Source organism: Misgurnus anguillicaudatus, chromosome 25 (genome assembly GCF_027580225.2).
Source record: "Misgurnus anguillicaudatus chromosome 25, ASM2758022v2, whole genome shotgun sequence".
Lineage (NCBI taxonomy): Eukaryota > Metazoa > Chordata > Actinopteri > Cypriniformes > Cobitidae > Misgurnus > Misgurnus anguillicaudatus.
Window position 1 is genome coordinate 17366626 of NC_073361.2, and position 19246 is coordinate 17385871.

Here is a 19246-nt window from a genome sequence, read left to right on the forward strand (position 1 = left end):
TGGGTTGCGGGTAAATTACCATAGATTTAAATTCATGTTATTTACTGGCAAGAGTTTGTTCAAAGTTGAATACATTTTAAATATTAACAAGTCTTTATCTTTACAGAATAAAACTATACAATAACAGCCTCATGCAAAGCATTCTGGGAACCAGAAATCATCATCAAACTTTTTCAGTTTTTTGCTTCATATTTTGTTTCCCAGAATGTTTTGCTTGATGCTGTTTTTCTAGTTTTAATCTGTAAAGACAAAGACTTGTAAATGTTTAATGTTCATTTAACAAAATATGGCCCGTAATAACATAAATTTAAATCTACGGTAAGTTACCGGCAACCCAGCTGCAAATTTCTACGGATTTTTTTTACAGTGTATGTTTATATATTTAAAGAAGAACATTTTCTGGAAGGCATTAAACTTTTGTGAAAATCATGAAAAATGCTGGCAGTGGCTGGCAACTTTTTTAAAAAAACGCTGGCGGGGAAAGATTTAAAATATTAAAAATACATATTGAGTTACTGAAACAATCTAATGGGGCATACACAACAAACACGAGTTCAACGATTTGCGTGAGTAGATTACATGCCTCGAAAACACGTGCTATTCACCTCAAACGCGCCTTCGTGCAAGTTGAAAATATTCAACTCAAGCGAAAAATTTGCATGACACAAAGTTCAATCCCGCAAGTAATCTAGAGCGAGTAACACGATGCTATGCGTAGCATAAGACATCAAAGTTTTATAATATCAAAAATAGATTATGTGACTTTAGCCTGGGTTTTACAGACATGGTCACCTTTTATCAGTTTTTTTACTAGAATTAATAAGACTAGAAAATATTGCTGTAGTCGATTTCCAAGTTTAACTCTTCCAAAATGTCCAAACTTTATTTGTTTCTAGGTTAAAATTAGACTGAGATGTCATGGTGGTCTCAGACGTTGGAACCCACTGTCTCTTGGCTGGCTTTTTGGCTCTGAAATTTGGTGTGGGGTACCAGTGAGAAGACACAATGAGCAGCTGTGTGTTATGACGAATGATTTTGACACACATAGGGAATCTTGACAATTGATTGTTCTGCGCGAGACACCCTGTGTCACAAACGTGCCCTCATTACCGGCCACATATCAGGTGATTTCACTGGGACCAGAAGGTGAACGTCATGTTATCACATTCAGAGTGTCACGTTATGTTATATTTGCCACAGCATGTCACAATAGTGGCGGTGCAGTGCTTATGATGCTGTTTATAACGCTATCAGTTTGCAAACAAGCGGCTGTCAGGAAACGTCAGCATTTTGCTTGGTGTGCCACTGGAGAAATGTGGGGTATGTGAAAGACAGTCCAGAGAGAGATTGCTTTCGTTAGGAGACTTAGTTTATACCAATTTTAAAAATATAGTGGCTTTTAACACACAAATTTGATCACAGCCACCTTTATGTAAATGCTAATTGATATTCAGAAATATTGAACTGAGCAGTGAGCTATTTATGCTACTTTCATACCCAATTAGCAGTTTATAAATGAATAAAATAGCAGTTCAAGTTTAGAAATATGTTCTTAACCATTAGAATGATGATAGTTTAGCACCAATTACAGTTTAGGGGTGGGTTTCCCAAAAGCAACGTTAGCCAACTGCGGTTGCAAGTTCTGTCGTTACCATAGTTGTGTGAAATCTTAGTTCTTTTATTACTGGACCTTAGTGCGGCCTTTGACACAATAGATCACACAATATTACTCAATACATTAGAAAACTATGTTGGTATCAGTGGTCATGTGTTTAGATCATATTTAACTGACCACTTTGATCACTCTGTTTGTGCAAAAGAGAAAAATTCATGCCACTCTCAAGTTAAATATGGCATACCGCAGGGATCGGTTCTAGGGCCTGTCCTTTTCTCATTATATATGTTACCTCTAAGAGACATTATCAGGAAACATAACATTAGTTTTAATTGCTATTTAGATGATACTGAGCTTTACATCTCCACACACCATAGCGAAACCCCCAAGTTTTCTAAGCTAACAGACTGTATTAGCAACATCAGCAACTAGATGGCAAATACCTCTTTAATGCTAAACTCCAATCATACAGAGATACTTATTATTGAACCAAAAGGCTTCAAACTAAATATGTCAGATTATAATTTATCCATAGACGGTTCAGAACTTGTGTGTGATGTGTTTAGCTTGTGTTCAACAGCAATCTATCTTTCGATAGTCATATTTCCAACGTCTGCCGCACAGCATTCTTCCATCTTAGAAATATTTCAAAAATACACCATATGCTGTCTGCAAGAATTGACTATTGTAATTCGTTTCTCGTGGGTTGTCATGCAAGACAGGTAAACAAGCTTCAGCTGGTTCCAAACGCATCAGCAATAATGCTTACTCGATCTAAGAAGTACCTGTACGATCACATAAGCCCAATTCTGACATCTTTACACTGGCTACATACATTTTAAAATATTGCTTTTCACCTATAAAGCTATAAATGGTCTAGAGCCTCTATATCTTTGAGAATTACTATCCAAATACAATCAATCGCATACATTGCGGTCAAAAAATTCTGGTCACTTAATTATCCCTAGAATATCAGATACAGTCGAACAATTTAAGTCTAAACTAAAGACATGTCTCTTTAACAAAGCATGCACACAATTTGTCTTGTAAATATTCTTATGCCGCAATTGTTAGATTGTACAGAACCGAGCACACTTTCATCCATTACACTGTATGACTCTTGCATTTTATGTGAGCGACCCCTACACTAATAGGAGTTTCTCTATCCCTGTCTCGTCTTCGAACCTGAGGACACTGTGACTAACAGACCCACTTCCTGCTGTCGTGAAGCTTATCACTCCACTGATCTACTGGCCTCCCTTCATTGTGATGCCCAGCCGATGTCTGCGACCACTGAGCAATTCCCTTTATTTCTAAATTTTTAATTCTTAATAAATCTTAAAGTATATAAATTATTTTTAACCACTACCTTTTATTTTATTTTAAATTATTAAAACTTTTTATTCATATACATTTTTAGAATATACTTAATATATAGTATATCCTCTATAGGATAAGCTATGATACTCTACTGCTTGAAGAAGACGAAACATTTACATTTATGCACTTGCCAGAAACTTTAATACAAAACAAATAAGGTATACATTTTATCAATATGTGTGCTTCCTCGAAATCAGACCCACAACCTTTGCAATGCTCTACCAGTTCAGCTACATATACTGTATAATGTAGGACAAGAATTTTGTTTTATAGATGCTTAACATTCCAATATTTTACTGATTTGTCATTTCACCAATGTTTTCTAGATCAAAAAATATTGCACCTGATATTGAGTCTGTTATGATTAAATATTGATGCCCAATTTAGTCTGGTTTACTCTCTCTCTCTTTTAGAGAGCTGCAGTATTGAGTTCAATAAAAGAAGATTGTTGGAGGGGTATGGCAGACCATACAAAGGTGAACAGGTCAAGTTCACCGTGAGGGTAAGAAAAATAGGCAACGCTGAAGGACTCTGGCACCAAACCTTAACTTGTGAAAGGGACACCCATATAAATGTCAAAATATAAAGAAATCCACTGACTTACTGGACATAATAAAGGAAATAGGAACAATTGTATAAAAAACATGATAGGTGAGTCATTTGCAGGGGTGAATTAAAAGCGATTTTTCTGCCAGAACAAAATTGTTGATAAAAACTATAAATTCTTTATTGAGAAAAAAATCAATACTTGTCGATAGTGTTTTTCAAAAACTATTTTTCAAAAATGGTCAAAATATGTACCCCAGCTGTCACTGGGGCTGTACCATTTCAAAAGGTACAGTTTTGCACCCAAATAGTCCCTATTAGTACCTCAGAGGTATATATTGGTACCATGGAGAGCTTATTAGTACCTCAAGTATCCTTAAAGGGACACTCCACTTTTTTTGAAAATAGGCTCATTTTTCAGCACCCCTAGAGTTAAACATTTGATTTTACAGTTTTGAAATCCATTCAGCTGATCTCCAGGTCTGGCGGTGCCATTTTTAGCATAGCTTAGCATAATTCATTGAATCTGATTAGACCATTAGCATTGCGCAAAAAATAACCAAAGAGTTTAGATATTTTTCCTATTTAAAACTTATGTAGTTACATCGTGTACTAAGACAGACGGAAAGTTAAAAGTTGTGATTTTCTAGGCAGATATGTTTAGGAACTATACTCTCGTTCTGGCATAATAATCAAGTACTTTGCTGCTGTAACATGGCTGCACCAGACGCAATGATATTACACAGCAGCTGAAAATAGTCCCCTTGGTAACTTTCAATAGCTAATGGTACATATTAGGACCTTTTAATAGGGTACTCACTGGGGTACACATTTTGACTTTTTTCTTTGTGAACCCTGTTCCAAAGTAAACCAGCACATCGGTTTGGATTGACAAGGATAAAAAATAATGAATTTTTCTTTTTTAAGTCAACTATTCCTTTGAAGCAGTAATATTATTCAGCATTGGAATATTTAAGCTTTTGCTAGAAAAGGAAAGAAAGGTGATTTTAACACATGTCTTGCTCGTAACCGTGGCACAGCCTCCATGTAAAAGAAACACTCTAGTTTATAAGAATAAATGAAGAATGTGTCCGGTGCTGGGGAACTTTGACACTTGAAGGGCAGAGAGAGATGCATGTCATAGTTACTGTATGCCTCACACAGTGGTAAGGTTACCAGAAACATCACTAACATGTAGAGTTAACTCGAGGAAAATGATGGTAAGAAAGAACTCAGTGTAAATGTTGGGTGCAAGTAGCCAGGAAAAGTGAATGAATACTCTAACAGGAGATACAATGGGCTTTGATGATGAGTCAAAAACCTTTGAGATGGATACAGCAGACTGACAATGTTTTCCTCCTTCCTATCTTCCTTCATTCTGTCGCTTCTTCTTTCCTTACATATTTTTTTCTGAATTGGCCACAGACATGCTTCACACCTTTTCAAAATTGAGGCTTATAGTGGAACAAAGGCACAGTCAAGGAAAGATGCAATTAAGCCACCTTGGACATGGTCACCATTGTTCTCTATAACAAATGACATTTTCCCCAAAAAGATGAGATTATTAGAGTTTTTTGATTGATTTATAACATTTGTTATGTAATTTTCTTTCTATTTATTTATAAAAAATAATCACTAATCTAAATTACGGTGACTTAAAGTATAGACAAAAATACATAGCAGTTACATAAAGATTCCTATTTCTTTGAGTTCCCAAAACATAAAACACAGAGAAGTCTTAAATTTGAGCTTAGGTTACAATTCTTTCATTTTGGGTTCTGGAGAAGAATTGATTTTGACATATGAGATGTTAATTGTTTTAAGTTCATGGTCTTTGTCAGCAATGCATCTAAAGCGGATTTTTCAAGAAAAACATGGAGCAGTACATGCGTCATATTTTCTAATAAGTATTTGACATTGGAGCCTGTCAGGCTCATTGACCTTCATTTGCAGTCTGAGGTTGTCACACAGCAGAATAAAATCTCTGATCTGCAGTCTGGTTCAAGGTTCAGTGGCATTGATGATACCCTGATGACAGTCCTGAGGAGACCAAAGGAAGATATTCTGTCATTTATAAAAGAAACTTGAGGTTAGGATCTACATGAATGGGTGATTGAGATCATTAGTTTTTCAAAGCCGTACCTCCCATTTGTGATGAGGGTCGGTTTTCACTGTGTGCAATTAAAAGTCATCAGCTGGAATTGCTTTTGAGGCTCTGTCCAAATAAATTTTAGGTGCTGGTATTACAGAGACTTGCTTGCTGTGTTTTAAGTGTCATGGCTTTTAAATGTTAGTCAATTAAATACTCAACGAGAGGGCTCGTGTGAATGATGAGCCCAAATAAACGTTCAGATTTGAGGTAAATATGAATATATTTAATTTGTAATTTGAGTTTATTAAAGGAATAGTTCATCCCAAAATGAAAATTAGCCTATATTTTACTTACCCTCAAGTTATATTATTATAACTAAATATGTACCTGATAGCAAAGACAAGAATACATTTTTTATATTTAATATACTTAAAATGCATGAATTGAAATGTCTTGGGCTGTAACAAAGCACTACATTAAATGTAATTTTCATCGTATGATATATGGTGATAAGAAAACTTACAATTACCCTGTAAGCAGATTTTAACTGTAACTATTTTTTGTTTAACATTTTTACAAGCATAGAAACTCAGCCTAAAGTCTCTCTTGCACAACCACAAGAACATGAACAAAAAAACACACAAACATTCATTGATGTTGGTCATATTTAAGAGTAGTCAAGGGTAAAAATGCAGTTATTGTTTTTTTTGAGAACTTTTATCTTGATGCAGACTGTCTGGTATCAAGGACACCTCTCAGATTTCATCCTACCAGTTCAACTGTCAGAATATTTTACAGTTTTCCTCTTCAGATATCTTTCGGTTTTCCCTCTTCTGAAGTATGATTTGGTGTGCAACATCAGTCAGACCTTCACTGAATTATCATTACTGAAAACAGCCAGCAGGAGAGGGTTTGTTTAAAAATAAAGTCCGCTGAGCAACCTGCCCATACCAATGAGTTTAAAATTGAAAGAAAAAATGGTAAGGCCTTGATGCTCTGAAATTTATGCCGTTCGTGCAACATTACCATGAACAACACATGAAAAACCACGAATATTGCTTTATTTAACAATATTTTTCTGTGACCTTGTTTTTGACAAATATAACTAACCTTGACCTTCAGTAACTTTTTTAGGAAACATCAGTAAATACTTTATGCCATGTGTATAACAACATTGAAAATCACTTATGGCTCAATTTTCAGTGTTATAATTGATATTAAACAATGTTATATCTTACATATAACTCTTAATTTCTATATTTATAATGTTATAGTGTTTGTAGAGCATTGCTTTGGGGCACAAAAGTCAATTGGTTTGATCTTTAGGGAGCACACATACTGATAAAAATGTATACCTTGTAATGCACTGTAAGTTGTGTTTTCATCGATCGGATCACAAGTGGACGAGAGAGACACATTACGTTTACACCTGGTATTTAAATCCGTCTCTTTTGTCCACTTTCGACCGCTTCTGTGCTGAATACTATGAGGGGGTAGTCTGTGAGACGGTGGGCGAGTCTCTCTGCTGTCATTCAAACCCGAGCGGGAATAATTATGAGTTTATGTGGATGCAAACTAATATTATGTCGGAGTGCACTGCTTGTTTAGCAAGTAAACATGCTGCACAGTGTTTTGTACATGAGTATGTAAGAGCTTTCTTTGAATTTTCAGCGCAATTGATGAAATAGGATCGCGCAACTTTTACACGCTTTCAAAACGAAACTACGGAGATCAGCCGCTTAGTTTTATCAATGAAAGGCTAAAAATAGCGCTGTTCACCAAATGTTCACGCCAGAAGTCAAAAAAGACGTAAAACTTGTGTTTAATACCTCAGATTAGATAAATGGGCGGAGAGAAGGCGGTCGCGTGTGGCTGTTCGAACGCATTCAACCACATGTGCGTTCCGCAACTCCAAAGCGATCCGATCGAAAGTGGTTTCGACCACCTCTGAATGTGGTTGAAAGTGGTCGAAAGTGGACGAGCTCAAAACGTTTTGAACACCGTTTACACCTGGCATTAACGTCGTCCACTTGTGATCCGATCGACGAAAACACATGTTAATGCCAAGTGTAAACAGCCTCTTAGGTAGTCGAAAACACTTTCGATCAGATTGCTTTGTAGTGTAAACGCACATGTGGTTGAATGTGTTCGAACAGCCACACGTGACTGCCTTATCTCCGCCCATCCATCTACCGTAAAACTTCAAATAATAGCCCGGCCTTTTATTTTCCCAAAATCACACCAGGCGTCTAAAAGAGACAGGCGTCTATAAGAGACAGGCTTTTAATTTAATTGTTCCAGCATGACAGCAGGAGGTTACCACATATTACGTTTTATTTTTAATTTGAATGTGTTTAACAATTTAGTTTGTGTAATAACAACAGTCTTAAATTATTGGCAGTATAAATAAAGCAAACAAGGATATGTTTTTTTATTGGTTGTTACGTGAAATCTTACCCAGATACAACAGTGCTATTTTCTGATTGGCTATTGTGTAGCCTCTTTCTTTTTTTTGTATTGGCTCGCTCGACTACAACTCCAGGGAAGACGGGCTTGATAGAGAGAGAGAGAGCAGTGCGGCCAGATACATTTTGGGCGCTGCAGCATATTAAATATGATAAATAGTGTTTCCGCATGAGAAATACAATGTGTGGCGGGAGTGCATGCATGACAAAAGACTGAAAGCCCGGCTATTGTCAGCGGCCTCAAAACACTACCGGCCCACGGGGAAAAGTCCCGACTCTCCCGATTGCCACTTCGCTACTCTCATCATCACCTCAATCCTGGCGACGAAGCTTGTTGTGTTGTCATAGTGATCAGTAATGGAACGACTGTGTCTGTCACGTGACATCTACCAGTAAGCAAAACAAACTTTAGCGTGTTCAATCTGCACCATAGAACTGTCTTAAACAGACTATCTGACGGGTTTTAGAAGATTAAATACAACCCGAAACTAAAAAACAGACCAGGCCTTTATTTGAGACAGGCGTTTATTTACCCAAACCTGTCATCACACCAGGCGTCCAAAAGAGACAGGCTTCTATTTGGGACTCTGCTATTATTTGAAGTTTTACGGTATATGAGGTACTGAACACAATGTTTTACGTCTTTTTTGACTTCTGGCACGAAAACACATGGTGAACAGCGCTATTTTTAAACCTTTCATTGATAAAACTAAAGGGGCTGATCTCCGCAGTTTCATTTTGTAAGCGTGTGAAAGTTGCGCATTCTTATTTCATCAACTGCGCCTGAAAATTCAAAGAAGGCTCTAACATATACACGTACAAAACACTGTGCAGCATGTTTACTTACAACACAAGCATCGGACTCTGACATAATATTAGTTTGCGTCCATATAAACTCATCATTACTCCCACTCGCGTTTAAATGACAGCGACTCACCCACTCTCTTGACAGACCACCCCCTCACAGTAATCAAGAAGTGGTCAAAAGTGGACAAAAGAGATGGATTTAAATACCAGGTGTAAACGTGATGTGTCTCTCGTCCACTTGTGATCCAATAGACGAAAAACATATTTTAATACCAAGTGTAAACAGCCCCCAAGTGTGTCATGTTTTCTTGTAAATTGGCATTTTTTTCAGACTCTTAATTGATTCTGCCAACAAACCGGTATTTCTGAATGGCCTGGGACTGGGGGCTGTTTACACTTGGGATTAAGATGTGTTTTCGTCGATCGGATCACAAGTGGACGAGACACATTACGTTTACACCTGGTATTTAAATCCGTCTCTTTTGTCCACTTAACTGCTTCTGTCCTTAATACTTTGTGGAGATGGTCTGTGGAGACGGTGGGCGAGTCTCTCTGCTGTCATTTAACTTTTTCCCCGCCAATGACGAGATATCTCGTCAATCAAGAGAAAACGCTTCCACACCAATGACGAGTATTTCCGTCTTTCCGCAATACCGCTATTATCCACTAGGTGGCGCCCTTCCGCAACTTTTTAAACCCGGAGGTATTGCCCTCTGGCAAGCTGCTGCATGTCCGTGTCTGTTTTAAAGATCGCTCTGAATGGGATCTCTATGAAAAGTCCGTCACAAAAATGGAATTATCTCTGCTTTTTGCTCAAAATGTGGTTTTTGCAGAAACCTACCCATATTCAAAAGCTGATTACAAATGAACTACTCAAGGTAGGATGAAACGTTTTTTTTTTGTTTGAAAGCAGAGGGTCTGTTCTTTCATTTGGTATATTGTATGTTTATATATTTGAAGAAGAACATTTTCTGGAAGGCATTAAACTTTGATGAAAATCATGAAAAACGCTGGCGCTGGCTGGCAACTTTTTTTAAAAAATGCTGGCGGTGAAAGAGTTAAAGGCAAGCGGGAGTAATGACGAGATTATATGGACGCAAACTAATATTAATAAATATGAATGCCTCGTAAACGACTGTCATAACCAGGGCTGGAAGGCAAGGTGCTTACCTGTGGAGGTGGGGTGCAGAGGCTTTGCAGGGCAGTCCCTCTACAGGGCCTACACCGCACTCGGCATCACGGGTGAGAGAAGAAGAAGGGCTATCTGCAATAGTACAGAGGCTGCAGAGAAGGCTTCGAGGTGGCTCTGGATCAAAAGAGCAGATCCGTGGACAAACGCTGCTAGGGCACAAGCTGAGGCTTGATCAACCTCAGCTGGGTCACCTGAAGGAGGGTGTCTGATGTTTCGAAAGACCCGAAACACCCAATGAGATCAGGAACATCACTGATGATGTGCCCTAGCTTAGCATCAAACGATGTATCATTACAACTGTCAGTCTGAAGAAATCAGTGACTACCAGGAACAGGCTGGTTGACAACCAAGAAGAGGTTGGTGACTTCTGGAGAGACAGATGGCAGCTCGGGAAGACGGCAACTGGGGCGGTATGGGCTAGCACCCCTAGCCGCAGCCTCTGTGAAGAGGAAACCCAAATCTAGCTACGGATAAATTAAATGAACAACACCCCCAGGGGAGCCCGAGAGGGGGGGAGAAGGAGAACCCCAGTCGGACGGATTTAAGGTTATCGACCATTAGCAATGGAAAAACGACTATGAGTGCGGTATGTCCTTGCGGAAAGATCTGTAAAAATGCAAGAGGACTGAAGATCCATCAGTCACGGATGAAATGTCTGGAGCAACGGCAAGTACCACAATGCACAGGCCAAGTGCCTGGTGAGTCAGAGGAGGAGCAGGGCCCGGAAGCACCCCATAGAGCCCAGAGCCTCCAAGTGGTGCAAACTGTCCCTCCAGTCATGCAGCCCGAGAATAGGAAGATCAGGTGGCCTCAAGCATGTAAAGCAGCCGAGTGGCAGACGTTTGATGAAGATGTGGATAAGGTGCTGGAAGCAACGGCCAAGGGTGATGTGGAGAGGAGGCTGAAAACTATGACGGCCATCATAGTGAGCATGGCAGTGGAGAGGTTTGGTGTGGAGGAGGAGAGAGGAGTAAAGAAACCATACACCAAAAATCAGAGGGCAGTCAAAATCCATAACATTCGAACAGAGCTGAAAATCCTGAAGAAGCAGTACAAGGCATCTGGTGAAGAGGAGCGTGGGCCATTGGAAGAGCTGCGCTGCATCTTAAGGAAGAGGCTTCTTGTCCTGCGCAGAGCCGAGCAACATAGGAGGCGGCGAAGGGAGAGGGCTAGGAGGAGAGCAGCCTTTATTAGGAACCCATTTGAGTTCACCAAGCAGGTGCTTGGGCAGAAGAAAGGTGGACGCCTAGTCTCTTCGAAGGAGGAAATCGACCAACACCTTTCAAATACCTTTAGCGACCCCTCCAGAGAACAAGAGCTGGGGCAGTGTGACGCCTTGATAACACCACCAGAGCCTGTGGAGGCATTCGACCTGAGGGAGCCACTCCTGAAAGAGGTACAGGAAGTGGTTAAGAAGGCAAGGTCTAGGTCTGCACCAGGACCAAGTGGAACATCCTACAAGGTGTATAAATACTGCCCCAAGCTGCTACAGCGGCTGTGGAGGATCTTAAAGGTTATATGGAGGAAAGGGAAAACCTTAAAACAGTGGCAGTTTGCAGAGGGAGTTTGGATCCCAAAAGAGGAAGACTCTAAGACCATCAGCCAGTTCAGAATCATCTCGCTTCTTAGTGTTGAAGGAAAGATCTTCTTCAGCATAGTTGCAAAGCGTTTGGCAGAGTTCTTCCTCAAAAATGGATATATAGACACCTCTGTGCAGAAAGGTGGCATACCAGGTGTTCCAGGCTGCTTAGAGCACACAGGCGTGGTTACACAGCTCCTCAGAGAAGCAAAGGAGAACAGGGGCGATCTGGTGGTGCTGTGGCTAGACCTGGCCAATGCCTATGGCTCCATGCCCCACAAACTGGTACAGGAGGCTCTGGAGAAGCACCATGTTCCTGTCATAGTGAGAAACCTTATTCAGGATTATTACAGGGATTTTAAGCTGAGAGTTTCATCTGGATCAACAACATCAGAGTGGCATAGGCTAGAAGTGGGAATCATCACAGGCTGCACCATCTCGGTGATCCTGTTCGCTCTGGCAATGAATATGTTGGTGAAATCGGCTGAACCGGAGTGTAGAGGACCCAAATCCAAAACTGGAACACGGCAACCACCAATCCGTGCCTTTATGGATGACCTTACAGTTACAACGGAGTCAGTGCCTGGAGCCAGATGGATCCTTAAGGGGCTGGAGAGGCTGATTGAATGGGCCAGGATGTCATTCAAGCCAGCTAAATCAAGATCCTTAGTGCTGAAGAAGGGCAGGGTGGTGGAGAAGTTTCATTTTACCATATCAGGAACTCAAATCCCAACCCTGTCAGAAAAACCAGTTAAAAGCCTGGGAAAGACTTTCGACAGTAGCCTCAGGGATACAACATCCATCAGAAACACCTGTGAGGAGTTGGAGAGGTGGCTGAAGAGTGTGGACAAAACTGGGCTCCCTGGAAAGTTTAAGGTATGGGTATACCAACATGGGATTCTACTAAGAATACTGTGGCCTCTCCTCCTGTATGAGTTTCCGATTACCACCATCTCAGAACTGGAAAGGAGAGTCAGCCGCTTCCTAAGAAGATGGCTGGGACTCCCGAGGAGCTTAAGTAGCATCGCCCTTTACGGAAACACCTGCAAGCTGCAGCTCCCTCTAAAATCCATCGAAGAGGAGTTCAAGGTCTTGCGCGCAAGAGAGGTGCTGCAGTACCGCGAGTCTAGGGACCCTAAAGTCTCTGGGGCAGGTGTAGTGGTCAAGACTGGCAGGAAATGGAGGGCAGAGGCAGCAGTAGACCAGGCAGAGTCACGGCTGCGCCATGGTGTTCTGGTGGGAGCAGTGGCCAGAGGAAGGGCTGGGCTAGGAACCTTTCAAGTGCCCCGGTTGGACAAGGCTCGGGGAAAGGAGCGGAGACAGCTAGTTCAAGGTGAGGTGAGGGCTGCGGTGGAGGAGGAAAGGTCCAGCAAAGCTGTGGGAATGGCACGTCAGGGTGCCTGGACTAGATGGGAACAAGCTGTGGAGAGAAAGATCACTTGGACTGAACTTTGGCGGTCAGAGCCACACCGCATCAAGTTCCTGGTGCAGGCAGTCTACGACGTCCTCCCCAGCCCATCAAATCTGTACACCTGGGGTCTAATCGATACACCAGGATGTGTCTTGTGCCAAAGAAAGGGAACTCTTGAGCATATCTTGAGTTGCTGCCCAAGAGCTTTGGGGGAAGGCCGGTACCGCTGGAGGCATGACCAGGTGCTCAAAACAATTGCAGAGAGCATCCAGGCTACTATTAACAACCGCGGGAAGTCAAAGCACTCCAAGCTAACCATCAGCTTCATCAGGGCTGGAGAGAAACCAGAAAGATCTGCCAGGGTAACATCAGGGCTTCTGAACACTGCACAGGACTGGCAGATGAAAGTGGACTTGTGCAAACAACTTAAGTTCCCCCAGCATGTCGTCAATACCTCCTTGAGACCTGACATTGTCTTGGTATCTGAGGCAACAAAGAACCTGGTCATGTTGGAGCTCACTGTGCCATGGGAAGATCAAATGGAGGAAGCTTTTGAGCGAAAGAGGGCAAAATATGAATGCCTCGTAAACGACTGTCATAACCAGGGCTGGAAGGCAAGGTGCTTACCTGTGGAGGTGGGGTGCAGAGGCTTTGCAGGGCAGTCCCTCTACAGGGCCTACACCGCACTCGGCATCACGGGTGAGAGAAGAAGAAGGGCTATCTGCAATAGTACAGAGGCTGCAGAGAAGGCTTCGAGGTGGCTCTGGATCAAAAGAGCAGATCCGTGGACAAACGCTGCTAGGGCACAAGCTGAGGCTTGATCAACCTCAGCTGGGTCACCTGAAGGAGGGTGTCTGATGTTTCGAAAGACCCGAAACACCCAATGAGATCAGGAACATCACTGATGATGTGCCCTAGCTTAGCATCAAACGATGTATCATTACAACTGTCAGTCTGAAGAAATCAGTGACTACCAGGAACAGGCTGGTTGACAACCAAGAAGAGGTTGGTGACTTCTGGAGAGACAGATGGCAGCTCGGGAAGACGGCAACTGGGGCGGTATGGGCTAGCACCCCTAGCCGCAGCCTCTGTGAAGAGGAAACCCAAATCTAGCTACGGATAAATTAAATGAACAACACCCCCAGGGGAGCCCGAGAGGGGGGAGAAGGAGAACCCCAGTCGGACGGATTTAAGGTTATCGACCATTAGCAATGGAAAAACGACTATGAGTGCGGTATGTCCTTGCGGAAAGATCTGTAAAAATGCAAGAGGACTGAAGATCCATCAGTCACGGATGAAATGTCTGGAGCAACGGCAAGTACCACAATGCACAGGCCAAGTGCCTGGTGAGTCAGAGGAGGAGCAGGGCCCGGAAGCACCCCATAGAGCCCAGAGCCTCCAAGTGGTGCAAACTGTCCCTCCAGTCATGCAGCCCGAGAATAGGAGGATCAGGTGGCCTCAAGCATGTAAAGCAGCCGAGTGGCAGACGTTTGATGAAGATGTGGATAAGGTGCTGGAAGCAACGGCCAAGGGTGATGTGGAGAGGAGGCTGAAAACTATGACGGCCATCATAGTGAGCATGGCAGTGGAGAGGTTTGGTGTGGAGGAGGAGAGAGGAGTAAAGAAACCATACACCAAAAATCAGAGGGCAGTCAAAATCCATAACATTCGAACAGAGCTGAAAATCCTGAAGAAGCAGTACAAGGCATCTGGTGAAGAGGAGCGTGGGCCATTGGAAGAGCTGCGCTGCATCTTAAGGAAGAAGCTTCTTGTCCTGCGCAGAGCCGAGCAACATAGGAGGCGGCGAAGGGAGAGGGCTAGGAGGAGAGCAGCCTTTATTAGGAACCCATTTGAGTTCACCAAGCAGGTGCTTGGGCAGAAGAAAGGTGGACGCCTAGTCTCTTCGAAGGAGGAAATCGACCAACACCTTTCAAATACCTTTAGCGACCCCTCCAGAGAACAAGAGCTGGGGCAGTGTGACGCCTTGATAACACCACCAGAGCCTGTGGAGGCATTCGACCTGAGGGAGCCACTCCTGAAAGAGGTACAGGAAGTGGTTAAGAAGGCAAGGTCTAGGTCTGCACCAGGACCAAGTGGAACATCCTACAAGGTGTATAAATACTGCCCCAAGCTGCTACAGCGGCTGTGGAGGATCTTAAAGGTTATATGGAGGAAAGGGAAAACCTTAAAACAGTGGCAGTTTGCAGAGGGAGTTTGGATCCCAAAAGAGGAAGACTCTAAGACCATCAGCCAGTTCAGAATCATCTCGCTTCTTAGTGTTGAAGGAAAGATCTTCTTCAGCATAGTTGCAAAGCGTTTGGCAGAGTTCTTCCTCAAAAATGGATATATAGACACCTCTGTGCAGAAAGGTGGCATACCAGGTGTTCCAGGCTGCTTAGAGCACACAGGCGTGGTTACACAGCTCCTCAGAGAAGCAAAGGAGAACAGGGGCGATCTGGTGGTGCTGTGGCTAGACCTGGCCAATGCCTATGGCTCCATGCCCCACAAACTGGTACAGGAGGCTCTGGAGAAGCACCATGTTCCTGTCATAGTGAGAAACCTTATTCAGGATTATTACAGTGATTTTAAGCTGAGAGTTTCATCTGGATCAACAACATCAGAGTGGCATAGGCTAGAAGTGGGAATCATCACAGGCTGCACCATCTCGGTGATCCTGTTCGCTCTGGCAATGAATATGTTGGTGAAATCGGCTGAACCGGAGTGTAGAGGACCCAAATCCAAAACTGGAACACGGCAACCACCAATCCGTGCCTTTATGGATGACCTTACAGTTACAACGGAGTCAGTGCCTGGAGCCAGATGGATCCTTAAGGGGCTGGAGAGGCTGATTGAATGGGCCAGGATGTCATTCAAGCCAGCTAAATCAAGATCCTTAGTGCTGAAGAAGGGCAGGGTGGTGGAGAAGTTTCATTTTACCATATCAGGAACTCAAATCCCAACCCTGTCAGAAAAACCAGTTAAAAGCCTGGGAAAGACTTTCGACAGTAGCCTCAGGGATACAACATCCATCAGAAACACCTGTGAGGAGTTGGAGAGGTGGCTGAAGAGTGTGGACAAAACTGGGCTCCCTGGAAAGTTTAAGGCATGGGTATACCAACATGGGATTCTACCAAGGATACTGTGGCCTCTCCTCCTGTATGAGTTTCCGATTACCACCATCTCAGAACTGGAAAGGAGAGTCAGCCGCTTCCTAAGAAGATGGCTGGGACTCCCGAGGAGCTTAAGTAGCATCGCCCTTTACGGAAACACCTGCAAGCTGCAGCTCCCTCTAAAATCCATCGAAGAGGAGTTCAAGGTCTTGCGCGCAAGAGAGGTGCTGCAGTACCGCGAGTCTAGGGACCCTAAAGTCTCTGGGGCAGGTGTAGTGGTCAAGACTGGCAGGAAATGGAGGGCAGAGGCAGCAGTAGACCAGGCAGAGTCACGGCTGCGCCATGGTGTTCTGGTGGGAGCAGTGGCCAGAGGAAGGGCTGGGCTAGGAACCTTTCAAGTGCCCCGGTTGGACAAGGCTCGGGGAAAGGAGCGGAGACAGCTAGTTCAAGGTGAGGTGAGGGCTGCGGTGGAAGAGGAAAGGTCCAGCAAAGCTGTGGGAATGGCACGTCAGGGTGCCTGGACTAGATGGGAACAAGCTGTGGAGAGAAAGATCACTTGGACTGAACTTTGGCGGTCAGAGCCACACCGCATCAAGTTCCTGGTGCAGGCAGTCTACGACGTCCTCCCCAGCCCATCAAATCTGTACACCTGGGGTCTAATCGATACACCAGGATGTGTCTTGTGCCAAAGAAAGGGAACTCTTGAGCATATCTTGAGTTGCTGCCCAAGAGCTTTGGGGGAAGGCCGGTACCGCTGGAGGCATGACCAGGTGCTCAAAACAATTGCAGAGAGCATCCAGTCTACTATTAACAACCGCGGGAAGTCAAAGCACTCCAAGCTAACCATCAGCTTCATCAGGGCTGGAGAGAAACCAGAAAGATCTGCCAGGGTAACATCAGGGCTTCTGAACACTGCACAGGACTGGCAGATGAAAGTGGACTTGTGCAAACAACTTAAGTTCCCCCAGCATGTCGTCAATACCTCCTTGAGACCTGACATTGTCTTGGTATCTGAGGCAACAAAGAACCTGGTCATGTTGGAGCTCACTGTGCCATGGGAAGATCGAATGGAGGAAGCTTTTGAGCGAAAGAGGGCAAAATATGAATGCCTCGTAAACGACTGTCATAACCAGGGCTGGAAGGCAAGGTGCTTACCTGTGGAGGTGGGGTGCAGAGGCTTTGCAGGGCAGTCCCTCTACAGGGCCTACACCGCACTCGGCATCACGGGTGAGAGAAGAAGAAGGGCTATCTGCAATAGTACAGAGGCTGCAGAGAAGGCTTCGAGGTGGCTCTGGATCAAAAGAGCAGATCCGTGGACAAACGCTGCTAGGGCACAAGCTGAGGCTTGATCAACCTCAGCTGGGTCACCTGAAGGAGGGTGTCTGATGTTTCGAAAGACCCGAAACACCCAATGAGATCAGGAACATCACTGATGATGTGCCCTAGCTTAGCATCAAATGATGTATCATTACAACAATTATGTCGGAGTCCGCTGCTTGTGTTGTAAGTAAACATGCTGCACAGTCTTTTGCACATGAATATGTTAGAGCTTTCTCTGAATTTTCTGCGCAATTGATGTTATAAAATTGCGCTACTTTTACACGCTTGCATAATGAAACTGCGGAGATCAGCCGCTTTAATATTATCAATAAAAGGCCAAAAATAGTGCTGTTCACTGTGTGTTTGCGCCAGAAGTCAGAAAAGACATAAAACATTGTGCTCAGTACCTCAGATTAAATAAATGGGTGGAGAGAAGGCAGTCGCGTCTGGCTGTTCGAACACATTCAACCACATGTGCGTTTACACTACAAAAGCAATCCGACCGAAATGGTTAAAAGTGGTCGAAAGTGGACGAGCTCAAAACGTTTTAAACACCGTTTACACCTGGCATTAACGCCGTCCACTTGTGATCCGATTGATGAAAACGCATGTTAATGCCAAGTGTAAACAGCCTCTGGGATTAAGTGAAATTTTTAAGTGAAAGTATTTGATGAACGTATATGTAACTAAATCATTATCTTATTTTAGATGAAGGTGGCATTTAGAGGCGTTTGCATCTGAGCTCCCTAAATGTTATTTCTAAATGAATGTTGAATATTAATGTCTATTATAATACTGTTGCCATTGTTTTACGAAAGCAATAAGACCCTTAAAAACCCAGAAAGTCCTGTTCTGCCACTAAGACTTCCCTACCTGCACTTTTTCATCTAAAGCAACCTACAGTACAATCAATGTAGGCACAATCCCCAAGGAGCAAGTAAGAGTTATGTCTTTATCAAAGGTACAGTGGTTATACAGCAGTACCTCTACTGTTCCCGTGTCACCTCTATTTGGCTTGGAATTGAGTTGGCACTTAGGATAGGATTGTGGGCCGGATGATGTGACTTTAGGGAGAATAAATGGATTGATGGGTGAGTTTAGGGCTCTGGGGATCCGCTTCAGTCATATGGGAAAGCAAGATGAGAGTTCAAAGTCAGCGAATGTGGTTTTAATCTGATGGGAAGTTTACCCAGGCAGGAAATCCATGCTGGGATTCATTGACATAGCAGCAAACCAATTGGGACTTTGCATAGGTATACTTGTCATGTTTTAATAGTCTCTGTAGTGTTTTATTTACTGTAGGATAGAAGTAGATAATTGCTGGGGGAACCATATATGTTATTTTTGATTGGACCAACATTCACACCACGCTAATCAAGTGTACATTAACATTACATTTAGTCATTTAGCAGACGACTAGAAGTGTTTTTCAACTGTTAATGTATTCACGAATGTAGACATTTCTTTATTTATAAGAAAAATTAAACTACCTGAAAAGTCACCTTATGCAAAACTAGGCACTTAGAGAACCCAGAAAATCAGAACGGACTTAAACACAGAACAGCTTTCCTACTAATTGAAAGATATTGCTTTTGAGACTGTGGGTATAGAAGTTTCTCAAGATTCCTAACTGCTTTAAAAACTGTGTGGAAACGCTATTCTTTTTTATTGCTATTTTCAAACTTATTCCAGCACATAATTAATCAAATACACAGTCTAGATAGTTACT

General features: G+C 42.9%; 2 protein-coding genes across 2 annotated transcripts; both read left to right on the forward strand.

The window, feature by feature from the left end:
- Positions 1–10037: 10037 nt before the first annotated feature.
- LOC129445953 (uncharacterized) lies at positions 10038–14231 on the forward strand. Its single transcript, XM_073863924.1, has one exon. The coding sequence runs from the start codon at positions 10675–10677 to the stop codon at positions 13906–13908; it is 3234 nt and encodes a 1077-aa protein (XP_073720025.1). The 5' UTR covers positions 10038–10674; the 3' UTR covers positions 13909–14231.
- A 2-nt stretch (positions 14232–14233) lies between these two features.
- Positions 14234–17648, forward strand: LOC129435502 (uncharacterized). The gene has a single exon (XM_073863925.1). The coding sequence runs from the start codon at positions 14313–14315 to the stop codon at positions 17544–17546; it is 3234 nt and encodes a 1077-aa protein (XP_073720026.1). The 5' UTR covers positions 14234–14312; the 3' UTR covers positions 17547–17648.
- Positions 17649–19246: the final 1598 nt, after the last annotated feature.